The 12,787-nt window shown below is 41.1% G+C and overlaps 1 protein-coding gene across 1 annotated transcript; it reads left to right on the top strand.

The window, feature by feature from the left end:
- Nucleotides 1–235: 235 nt before the first annotated feature.
- MRS2 (magnesium transporter MRS2) lies at nucleotides 236–12,384 on the top strand. Its single transcript, XM_058022012.1, has 11 exons — nucleotides 236–677; nucleotides 906–979; nucleotides 2,501–2,537; nucleotides 3,129–3,241; nucleotides 3,659–3,832; nucleotides 4,477–4,607; nucleotides 5,297–5,413; nucleotides 7,907–8,059; nucleotides 9,099–9,216; nucleotides 9,963–10,076; nucleotides 11,049–12,384. The coding sequence occupies exons 1-11, from the start codon at nucleotides 236–238 to the stop codon at nucleotides 11,157–11,159; spliced, it is 1,584 nt and encodes a 527-aa protein (XP_057877995.1). The 3' UTR covers nucleotides 11,160–12,384.
- Nucleotides 12,385–12,787: the final 403 nt, after the last annotated feature.

The following is a 12,787-nucleotide window of genomic DNA, read 5'->3' as shown; positions in this document are numbered from 1 at the left end:
TCTCTTTCTCTGAAAGATTTAGATATCCTGTGGCAGCTATCTCGGTCCTTTCTTTAAAAAAATATCTTACATAGCATAGTTTCTATTTTAACATTTTGTTATAACCTAAAACTATATTTAACATACTACTTAAGAGAATTAATATAGCATTATTTTCTAACACAACACATATAATATTAATTTTAATATTTGCGAAAAGCCAATCATAAAATACGCATTTTTCACATACACAACAATGGCTACGAACTTCCAGGGCGCCACTGGGTTATCTCAGAGCGCTCAGAAATACAGAAGCGGGTTGGCAGGACCCACCACTCCACAGCCGCCCGGGCCCCAGCCTGATCCCGCTCCTCGCAGGCCGCGCCGGGGCTGCCGTCACCGCGCCGGGCTCCTCCTCGCCGTCCCGGCCCGGGCTCCTCCCTCGCCGCGGCTGCGCGCCGGGAGCGGTGCCGGGCCGAGGGGCCGAGCGGGGTCGATGCTGCGCGGGGCCGCGCTGCTCCCCCGCGCCCTGGGCGGCGGCGGCGGCTGCTGTTGCTGCGCGGCCCGCGGCTGGGCGGGCGCGGCGGGCGGCGGCTCCCGCCCGAGGGCCGCCCCGGGGCTGCCGCCGGGCCGCGCCTGGGACCGGCCCGCGGCCGTGGCGGCGGTGCCGCTGGGCGCCCGCGGGCTGCGCTGGGCCGGTGAGCGCCGTGTCGGGCCCCGGGACATGGGGGCGGGGGCGGCTGCGCTGCGGGCGGGCGGGCTGGGCCGGGCCGGGCGGGTTGGGGTCGGGTTCGGGATCGGGATCGTCGGGGCCTTGTTGTGCCCGGCGCTTCCTGCCGTGCGTGCCGGAGCCTGGGAGCGGGGCGCCGCGCAGCTCCGTGCCAAGGGCGGTGTGCTGGGAGTAGAGCTGTGTTCTCTCCCCGCAGGTAAATTGTACCAACATGCCCCGACTGAGAGCTCCCAAGCCACCCTGGCCAGCGTGTCTCCTGTTTTTGCCGTGGTAAGTACCTGCAGGCACTTCCGCCAGCTACGGCGGCCGGTGCAGGATGATGGTGCTGTTTTCTCTGTTGTTTGTTTGGTTGTTTTTTAATCTTAAGGCGTCATAAAAACAGGTGGATTTGTGTCTCGGAGAACATCCCTGAGTTCTAAATTGTTGGTTTGAGCTATTCTGATTTGAGGACCAGCTGGAGTACATAGTGTTGATGAAAATGCTTTTCTAAGGCCCAGCATCTGCTGGAAGTTCTCTGGCTCTAATTGTGAAAGCAAGTCAACTACTGGAAGTGCTGCAGTCAGAACTTTCTTCTTAAGTTTATCAAGGCTTGCTAATACCTTATTAGTCCTGTGTCTTGATAGCTGCAATTTTAAGCAAACATAGAATTTGGTGGAAAACAGGCTCTGTCTATGCTGTCTTTTTAAAGGTGACTGAAGGCTGTTTGCAAGCTGCTTGGTTTGCACATTATTATTTTCTTTTAAATATATATATTGTGAAAAATCCCATTATTAGTGCCAGTGAAAGAAGATGTGGTCTCCTTGTTGATAACAAAAATCAGTCATTCTGCTTTTCAACAAGGTTCTATGTAACCTCCACTGCAGCTCTACTGGAATGGATGCTTAGGTAGGCTTAATTCACTGAAAGTCAGTTTAAAAGTCAGTAATGTTGAATTAAGCTATACAGTTTATGAGGAAAAAGAATAAACTTCATTATTAATCCAGAATGGCAGTCTTTCTGAGAACAGAAACTTTACTAGGAAATACAAGCATTAAGTGAATAATAAGAATGACAGATGCTAAGACAAGAAGTATTTAGGTGCAGGCTACAAGCTAAATAGTATGTCTTTGCAATACTCGATGTGGGCACAAAGCCTAACCATACAGTCTGTGGTAATCTTTACTTTTCAAGTTTCATTTGTAAATTTTTCAGAATGTTACAGAGAAAATAGCTGAATTTTCAATCCCAGATGTGGGATGCCTTGCTGGTCTCCTCTCCATGAGATCCACTGATGGGGATGCATGGGAATAGCTGAAAGCTGTGCCAGGGGAGGTTTAGACTGGACATTAGGAAGCAGTTCTTTACCAAGAGAGCGGCCAGACTCTGGAACAGGCTTCCTGGAGAGGTGGTCAATATCCCAAGCCTGCCAGCATTTGTGGCATTTGGACAGCATCCTTAATATCAGGCTTTAACTTCTGGTCGGCCCTGAACTGGTCAAGCAGCTGGACTCTGATCACTGTAGGTCTTTTCCAACAGAAATAGTCTGCTCTAAGTCTGATCCTCTGTAAATCACCTTAGCAAGGTTTGTGTAGGAACACGGACATGCAGATGACACTGATCACAAACACAGTGAAACGTGGTCAATTCATGCAATTATTTTGTTTAATTGTGAATAGAGAGCATAAAAGTGGCTTTCTCTTCATAATGTGTTTTCCATTTGGCTTCTAGGGAAGTGCAAATAATTTTAGAAATTGATTTATTGTTTGTTTTATAGTGTTTCTGTGAAACAATTTTTTTTTCCCATTCCTCCAGATGAAGTTTGACAAAGAGGGAAATACTACCTATTTTGGTAAGTTTTCATTGAATTTTGGTTGGATTTGTTTGAGCTTTTTCCTTGTCCAGTGCAGAAAAGCCCAATTGAAATCTACTTGGTTAAAAAAATTATGGTTTAGATATTTCACTGTGTTTATGTTTGAGATATTGCAGCATTTCTTCTGTTTTGCTGCCTTCCATCGGGCCTTCATAGCATCTCTATTGTTACAGTTTTTGTATATTAAGTAATATTTTGAAAATAATAGATTACCATCTGTCACAGGAAGGTAATTTTTGCTTTGCCTTTTTTTTTCTGACCACCATGCTACTTTTCCTGCCTTGTCTGTCCATGTAGGATTATATGTGCTTTCTTAAAGGAGTCACTTGTTTCTGATGTGAAATTAATTGTTATGGCCAACTTTTTCACTTATATCTAGAATTTTTCCATTCAAAATACAGTCTTTTAAATGTTGTAGAAAATAATTTGAATTGAGATATCAATAGGAGGAAAACCTTTAAGAATAGCTGGGTTGTTTTGTTGTGGGACTTGCTAACACACTAGGATGTAATTTTGGAACATACATGCTTGTCCTCTAAATGTTTTCATCTAAAAATATTTTCATGATAGAAAAGAAGAAAACAGAATTGTACCAGGAGTTGGGTCTTCAAGCTCGAGATCTAAGATTTCAACATGTGATGAGCATTGCAACCAGGAACAACAGGATCATCATGAGAATGGAGGTAATGGTTTCCCTATAGCTGAATGTAAACCCTGTCTCATCCTTGCACCATGATTTTCTTGCACAGCAAGAATACAGCAGCTTTCTGTGACATGCAGTCCAGCAGTAAATGTTTCTTTGGAGCTCTGCCTAGCAATGAACTGTACACATTAGTGACCATTTTCCTTGTTGGACCCTGGAGAAACATTACTAACATTGTCACAGAAGTAAAGGCTGGTGCAGAGCCTCTTCTCAATCCCTGGCACAGTGCTGTGTCTGAGCCTCTTTGCAGTTAGCATGAGATTTTGTTATTTTCCTGCCTGAAATTACATTTGAAGATTGGTTTTATCAAAGCCCAAATCATCAAATGTGCTACAGTGTTACGAGAAATCTTCAGTGAATTTTTTTTCAGACTCCTTACATGTACTGTCTTTTTCAGTTCTTGAAGGCTGTCATAACACCAGAGTTTCTTCTGATACTAGATTATCGTAATTTAAGTCTGGAACACTGGCTCCTCAATGAACTAGCATCTCAGCTGGCTGGGGAAGGTCAACTAGTCACATATTCCCTGCCCTTTGAATTCCGAGCCATAGAAGCAATTCTGCAGTACTGGGTGAGCTATCTCATTTTGTAAAAATATTTAGGAAGTTCTTGCTACACAGAAAGGGCAGTATGACTTTAGTCTTGTGTTAATATTTACATGTATATATTTTTAAATGTATTCTGCATTTTCACTTTATCTTTTTTGTTTTGACCCCTTAGTTCTTATCATTTTGTGTGTATGTGTGTTTTCCTTCCCTTTCCAATAAATGCTATTTGGATATGATGGCTTCACCATCATTTGGAAAATGAAAAAACAAGTCAGAATTCCTTTCTAGAGACATGTTGTAGCTGGAATGAAAATCACACAAATGTGCTGAGGTTTTGGCCTCTTAAGCAGGAGTTAGATGAGATATCTAGCTATCGTCTGTGCTTGCTAATTGTAATATAACATTTATAGACAATAGTGTTTTAGCTTTATTAGCCTTATTGGTGTGGTTGTCACTGGGTTTCAGTTCACTTTCTATGAAATACTGTATTGTGCACTGGCTTTGTGTTTATGGGGTATCCATATAGGAAGTATTTCCCAGGCACTGGAAAGCAGGTTGTATTAAATACCTATTACTGTGAATTCTGTGTTGAGAGACAGGAGTCAGTTGCCCAAATCATTCTAAATGAATTATTTTAATTCTTATGAAGGATCATGTTGTTATCTAGATCAGCAAACTGCAGGGAAGACTTAACACTTTGCAGCCTCAGATCCTTGAGACACTGGAAGCCCTAGTGGATCCCAAGCTTTTATCCGTGGATAGGAGTAAACTACATGTTCTTCTGCAAAATGGCAAGAGGTAACTAAGAATAAGCTGTGAAGGCACTAGAAGATGACCATAGAAAATGGCATGCATTAAAGTGTTAGAAAAATGGTATCTGATAATAATTTCCTAAATTACTGTAATGCTGGATTGCGCATCTTGTTTGGAAATGTAAAAGTCAGTATATTAATTACCTGTGATATGGTGGGAAAGGGAAAGAAATTCTGAAGAGTCAGAAATAGTGTCATGCTTCTTAAATAGCGTTTGACAAAACAAAATAATACCTAAGAGAATCAAACAGTGTGAAAATGTAAACCCTAAAAAACCTTCCCTTTAATGTAAACCTTTGTAAATCTGTGTACATCTGTGTTTTGAAGTTACTTGTACAGTGCTACCTTCATGTATTGGCCTCTCTCATGTGATAGGGCAAACATATGCTTGCTATGTGCTCAAAGAGTGCTTGTTTTTTTGGTTTACAAATACATCCAGAAACACATCTGGATGCCTTTAATGTGTGTCTGTACCTCACTGGTCCCAGACAGATCACTGCCACAGCTAAGTGTGTGGCTTGTAGAGCATGTTTTGAAGGAGCTCTTACAGCCCTGCAAGGAAGTCTTCCCTGGCTACTCTGTCTGGTGAGGGTGCTGGCTGGCAAACTCATGTAGAGATTACCTTTGGGCACTGGTGCCACGGGGTATTATTTAAGCCTTTGCCTGTTCTTTCAGCTTGTCAGAACTGGAAACAGATGTTAAAGTCTTCAAAGAAACGATTCTGGAGATCTTAGACGAAGAAGAAGTAATAGAAGAACTCTGTCTGTCTAAATGGACTGATCCACAAGTATTGTATGTATCGTTTGAAACCACATACATTTTTTTTTAAACAGTGGATTTTGGTTGAGGAAAACTTGAACACTAAACTGGATGTTTACTGCTAAAAGCCAGAAAGAAAAAGTCTTTCTATTTTTTTTTAACTCCAATGCTTGCTACTTCAGAAACTATTGTAGTTGCCATTTTGGAGAGGAACTCCATTGTTACACAGTTACAAATAGTTCTTGACATAGCAGGCTGGATCATCTAGTATGTGATGGGACTGGAGCCCGATGGCAGAAAAAGCAAATGTTATTTTTCAATATAAATCAACACATGCTGGGAGCATTTTCTTCACTTTTACCAAAATATGGCAGGTTTTAAAGCTTGTTTTGATTAGGTCAGACTCCACACTTCCTTTACTAGAAGTGTTCTGAACACCTTGCTCCTAGCTTTTTTGCTCACCAGCAGAACCTGAAAGAAGGAGGCCTTAGAGTAACCTTGGTGACCTGAAGGACAGCATTCTAGGAGACGTAAGTGCAGAAACAATCCTATTGCACCCTGGGGTTCTGGTGCAGGACAGCACACAGCAACAGCAGCACTGGTCACTTTAATAAAAACTAAAAAAGATAAAAATAATGTATACAATTTCCACATATATTTTGGGCTGAATTGTATTTCAATCTCGGGCATAGAGATGTATTTTATATATAAGCAGACAACAGAAGTTACCTTCCAGGGTGCTTTGTGAAGTGGCTGAATGATACTTTTGCCTGACTGCAGTGCCTGTATGTTGTAATCCTGTTCACATGGTGTGTGGGTTTGAAGACTTGCCCTGCAGAGCTTAATCTAAATGTGCAGTTCTGGAAACTCTGTTCCAGAAGTGGGACATGGTTTGCATTTCTAAGGCATCTTCTGGAACAGTATCAGAAGTAGCTGTAAATTCTAGCTGCTCCTGAGTCAGCAGCTGGTCTCTTTCTGGTTTTGCTCACAGCCTTCCTTTAGATTCAATACAGTCTGCTGGCAAAGCCTTTGTTGCCTCATCTTAGACAGTGTGTAGGGGATCTAGGAAAGATCCCAATGACACCTTATGCTTGTGTCAAGAGAAACACACAGGCATCCCTTCTTTCAGACACCAGTGCACAAGGGTAGGAGAGGTAGTAGGGGGTTGTGTGAAGAGCTGTGCTGCAGGATGCACAAGGCACACCAGCAAACACAAGCCATGATAACACATTTGGAGGCACATTGGCCATGTGTGAACCGCTCTTTTTGGATCCAGGATTGATACAACTGATGGGTGGTATTTGGTGAACTCAAATTTGAGTTCATCCTGAAAGGATGTGGAGGAGCGCAGTTAGGCAGTAGGTGCCATCAGAGATCTGCAGCAGAATGGTGAACTTAGCTCAGAGAGATGAGGCAGACTTGACTTTGTGTGAGGGATTGCCAGAATGTGGAAGAGTCATGAGACAGATGGAAACTAGTTAATGAAAGCATATCCAGTGGCAGTTATTTTCATGTCTCTGTGGCTGTCTTTATTTTGTATATCCCCAGAGGAGCTGATGTAAATGCAAAGATGCTCATCAAGAATGACCTTGAGCTGAATCTGTAATACTGCAGATAGTCCTCTAAGACTTTCAAGTCTGCAGCTCCTCTCATCTCCATGCAGTGCAGTGAAAACCTCAAGGTTTGGAGGGCTTTCAAATCAGGTTGGCTAACTCAGTTTCTGCCCCAGAAAGAGAAAAACTAGGTGCTCTGTTATAGGTCCTCAGGGAGCTTACATTAGTTGATTTGTAAGATGTAGCACTGATTTTTATGGAAAACCATTTCAGAGATGTTCCTTTAGCAGTCAGTAGTGCCAAGAGGAGATTCATTAAAAACTTCAGTCTCTCTAGAGAAATGAGATCATACCACAAAACAAAAAAATATGAACAATCTTCCTGGCTTTGCTGCTTAGTTTCCAAGCTCTTGTGGACCTCAGATGTCTCAGTTTCATCTACACAATGCCAGAAACATGTATTTCAGAGGAAGGCTGCTGCTCCAGCAGCAGCACTCTGAAGTTAGATGAAAGTCTTTCAAAATTCACTTAAGAGAGGAGCATCTTTCATTAAGATAGTCACTCCTTGGCTGCTTCAGGACTGAAGAATGCTTTGCAGCAATTACTGTGGACAGCTCAAATACTTTACTACTAAACCATTTTAATATAAGCTAAACCATCTCCATCACTGTGTAAATTGGCTTTGTGTTGTTTTATAGTTGGAGAATTTTTGACTGCACTGTTACCAGCTCTCACCACTTGAGGGCACCAAAAAGTTAATATACTCAAGTTTATAATAACTTGAGTAATATATATATATTTAATAATATATAAATTTAGTAATATATAAAATTTTTATAACTCTTTAACTTTTTAATATCCAAAAAATTAAAATTTTTGGTGGTGTGCATACTTTGAGCACGTTAAATGTTAACATATGAATGTATATACATATATGTACATATAACCAGGAAAATTTAAATTGTTGCTCACAGTGAGGAGAGTACATCTGGGATTGACCATGCAGAGGAAATGGAGCTGCTGTTGGAGAATTATTACAGACAAGCAGAAGATCTTTTAAATGAAGCTCGTGAACTCAGAGTACTGATTGACGACTCAGAAAGCATCATCTTTATCAACCTGGACAGGTTAGCTACCATCTGTTAGATTACCAAAATTTGGAATTTAGACTTTCTTGGGCTAGACTTTCTCAAATTTTACTACAAGGAAAGTTGGAGAATTCTGTCTTAGTGAGGGTTGAATGGACTTGTAGTCACAGCAGCTGTATTGCACTTTTCTAGTCATTAACTGGATAAAACAAAGCAAGAAGACAGCCTAATTACTGAGTGGAATTAGTATGTAACTCTGTAGCTAGGCATCAGTCTTCTCTAGCAGCAAAACTCAGCTTCTCCTAGACCTTTCAGGGGAGCTGTCCAATACAGGAAATATCTGCAAATTGAGAAGCATATTAAAATTCTGTTCAGAAAAGATTACTAACTAGTAATCTAACTACTCTTTCTCTGTATGCTACATTTTTCACTTTTAGTCAGATTTCTTACTGAAAAAGAGTTGTAGTTTGCATTTGCACGAACATGCCCCTCTGAGGTCAGTGTTTAATATTCTTTCTCCTTTACACTGAGGAGTTACCTGTAGAAACACTTTTTGGATGCTGTATCAGGAAACCACAAAAATCTTTTTGTGGAAGACTTGAATATGAAATTCACCCAAAAGGACTGAAGTTTGTAGTCTGCAGCATTAAGCAACTCCATTTTTTGTAAAATGTATTCATTTGCAAGGTAACAAAAAATTTTTGTTACCTTGCAAATTAATTTGTCACCGTTGTGAATACAGACATAGAAATTGCAGCCAGGTGGTGGTGAGAAGTTACAAATCTCAGCAGAAATTTACTGTTACTCTGTATATACACTTCTGAGAAGTGAGCAATACTGGAAAGTCTGATGATGGTTAAGCAGAACCTGCTGCCTGTAGAGGTGTCCAAATGTAGCAATGTCAAAATAATAGTTTCTTTGTACTGTTGTTTCATGATCTTTGCAACTGAGTTACATAATTTCAGCATGACTTCCTCTCTTTCACTATTTGTTTTTAGTGCATTTTATATGGAATTCAAGAATTTAGGCAGCAAATAAATTTTTGGGTTCCCCTTACAGATGTTTCTCCCTTCTTTAGCCACCGTAATGTGATGATGAGGCTGAACTTGCAGCTGACCATGGGGACTTTCTCTGTCTCTCTCTTTGGACTCATAGGAGTTGCATTTGGTATGAACTTGGAGTCATCCCTTGAAGAGGTAAGGAACAAGTCCTGTGTTTATCATAAATGCGTGTCCTGCTCTTAGAGCTTATTTCATATTTGGTACAACTTCATTCTTTCCATAGACAAAGCTCCAGTGATTCATGTGTTCATACAGTCACTTCTTTTGTAAGCAAATTACTGCAAGGCAAACTGCACAGTATTGTATTGCAGCCTTTTTTCTGTGTCATGTCCATGGAAAAGAAATGGGAAGACACATTTTTGGTTGTATAAGTAGTTCATTATAAAGTAGTATTAAAGTTTTGTTAATGATCATCTATTCTGACAAGAGCAGCTTTGTCTTCCAGACACAAGGGTATCTGTCAAGCAACCAGGGCATTTCCAGCACATCAGAGGGAGTACTCTACTGTCAGTAATTGCTTATACCAGCTGGGGGGGTACAACTTTAAAACTGCACTTATCACCTTTAAAACAAACAAACAAACAAAGCAAAGACTTCGTCCTTTTCAAATCAGTTAAATATAAGGATTGAATTTTCAGACTTCCCAATGAAGGAAGGAAAACTGCATGGAACAGTAACAGAATACAGTACAGTGATCCTAAATAAAATGCTTTGCTGTGAAACAGCCCTTTTTCCAAGGAAGGATTTGGCTGTTGATGGTGAAGAGTTTACTACTTCCTCTTATAAAGGAAGAAATACTGGTGGGGAGTGAGAGATTATCTTTGGATAATCCTTTTTCTGGAGAGATAATTGGATGACTAATGGGAGTGTTGTCTTGGTAGGACCCCAGGATATTTTGGTTGGTGACAGGGATTATGTTTCTGGGAAGTGGTCTGATCTGGCGGCGCTTACTTTCCTTCCTTGGGCGGCACCTGGATCCTCCGCTACCTCCTCACGTACGTATGGCTGCCTGGGGCTCCTGCCTGCACTCTGCTTCTACACTTCATTCCTAAGGCAGAAGATAAGATGGCTTAGATGGATAGGCCACAAAGCATGGCAAAATTCAGCTCAGGGTCTGCTCCATGACAGAGAAGGTGCTCCATAGCTGGACTGGAGGAGATGGGGAGCCCCAGCACTGGCCAGAAGTGAAGCTGCAAGCTGTTCCATGAGAAGTGTTGTATTTGCTTTCACCTGGAAGCCCAAGGAGAGCTGGGACTAATGGTAGAAGCAGTCCTTGTCCTTCTACCCACATACTAACTCTGGATCCATAGTTCCTGACTTGTAAAAGAGTAAGGAGAGCTAAATATACATGAAGATGTATATTTACATGATGATGTATATGATGAAGATGAGCACTAGCTGTAACATCACTCTGGAGAATGATGCCGTGGTTGTAATGCCTGACTCTCAGTCTGAAGTTTGTAATAGTTTCTTACATATACACCAATTATCTTTGTCATTGAGGGTACAGAGCTGTAGGAAGATTTCCAAAGAGACCATGCTCAGATTAGCATGTATGGGTCATTTTCCCTATTGACTGCACTCTCCAGGACTTGTGGAACTGTGTTGTCTATCACATCTCTGCATATCAGTAAAGTCAAAACTTAAGTTGCTACAAATGACACAGGGAGGCTCAGATAAATTCTCCTTCCTTCTTCTCCTTTGCTACTAAGAATCAGTTGGCAGTAGTTGTGGATTGTTGCTATGGCTACAATTTACTAGAATAAGTGTAGTTCAAAACTAAGTCCAGCTCATACTGACTGACTTGGAGAAAGATATTGGGAGGTATTAGGGAGGGAGAAGCCAAAGACACTGCTCTGAAAATAAGGGGAGTAAAATCAGGGTTCAAGCATCTGTGGAGCCTTACTTCCTTCTGCCACATGTAGAGCAGCTTCTCACGTAACCAGGCTATTTTGTTTCTTGCCTAGGTTCCTGCAGCTTTGAAAAAATCCCAACCAGCAGCTGGAAGAGTGGACATAAAGACCAGTCTTAAAGGAGAAACATTTGGGCTGAGCAGAAGCACATTAACAAACCAGTAGGAACAGCAGGAATGAAGAGACTTCCGTTGTTACAGGGTGGACTTTGGACTCTTTCCTTGTATTTGCTCTTCCTTACTGAAAACTGCAAGAATTTCTAAACTTGCTAATTTAATATATATTTTGTGCCAAAACCCTACAACGAAATTTTTAATGCTCATGCACATAAGGAGAGAAACATGAGGGCAAATAGCAAAATGCTTTCTATAGTAGTTTCACCTCCACCCCATGTATGTGCCTTTAGTTTTCTGTATCACATACATGTACTTACTTTTTGGGCATTCTCATTTGTAGTGTTTCTGTCAAATACTGCTTTGCTTAATGGCCTTTATTACAGAGAACAGAATTTTTGGCTTAAAGAAGGAAGCAGTCAGAATTTATCAATAATTCTGGTTCTGAACTGCAGATTTAGGAATCTGACTTCAAAAAAAAATCCATTCCAAGAGTGACTTCCTGAATGGATTTTTAAGACCCTATTTAATTGCAGAGAACAGGTTTTCCAAAGCAAAAAGCATACCTGCATCTCTCATGAAGCATGACTTCTAGATCGGAGGCAATGAGAAAAAAGGAGCAATAAAAGGCTTTGAAATGTAGCTGCTAATCTTGTATGTTCCTTAACAATTAATTTAGGCTCCAAACAGCAGTTCTAGGAACAGGACAAGTGGGCCTATGGATAATGCCCACTTGAGTTTTCCATCTGATACTGTTTCAACACACATTGGTACAGCTGCAGTTTAACACCTCCGTGTCTTGTCATAATTCAAATTCTGGTAAAAATCATCGGATGGGTTGTTTGTTTTTCTTAAGGTAGGATGTGCTTTCTCTCTTCCCTCCAAGACAAAGCATGGACTAGCCTGCGCCACAGTAAGTAGCCAGGTTAGTTAAAGGTGTGGAAGCCTGTTGTCCTGTGATAGGCTGCAGGAAGGAGTAAAAGTCTTATGGCAACTATTTCTGTTGTTCTTAGGACTTCTCTTTAAGGGTGTAGTTCTCCACTGGTTTCTCTCAGGTTGTAGAGGAAGCATGAAATGTGTCTAAATCATGTCACACTCTGTCCATTTCTTCTTTGGGATTTTTTAATCTATCTGTAAACACAGTGAGCTGCTCCTTAGATGCTACCATGTAAATCATTGTACTGGCAGGGTTGAAAAGACAGTAGCTGTAGCTGTGAATATTCTTCTCAGGACTAATGAGTCAAAGATGGAAATAAAAAGGTTCTTAAATTAAAGTTGTCCAGGCCTGTGATTCTGGTTTGCTTCAAGTCAGTTGGATGTGGTTACTTTCCAACAGTTCTTCTGTACGTGACTTTAAGTACAGATACTAATGGCATGAGAAGGTGAGAAGGATAATGGGGCTTGTAATGCTTTTGAGTTTTTTAGCTGATTTTTTTGCAGCCTTTAAGCTTAGCAGGTAAAGTAATAAAAAATCACCCAACTGAGCAGTCCAATGAAAAGAAAAAAAACAATTACATACCTTGCAGATAAACCCCAGGAATCTCAGTGTGTGAAGGGAGATAGATGCTGATATTTTCAAATGAGCTGTAATTTTTTTAGGCCAGAACTGATATTGGTGCAACTGTTAGGGAAGCTTTTTCATAAGCTTTTTTGCAGGGAGGCTTCTGTGAACTCCTTTTG

The sequence above is a fragment of the Melospiza georgiana genome, chromosome 1 (genome assembly GCF_028018845.1).
Source record: "Melospiza georgiana isolate bMelGeo1 chromosome 1, bMelGeo1.pri, whole genome shotgun sequence".
Classification (NCBI taxonomy): domain Eukaryota; kingdom Metazoa; phylum Chordata; class Aves; order Passeriformes; family Passerellidae; genus Melospiza; species Melospiza georgiana.
Note: the sequence above shows the minus strand (reverse complement) of the source record. Positions and strands in the feature narration are given on the sequence as shown.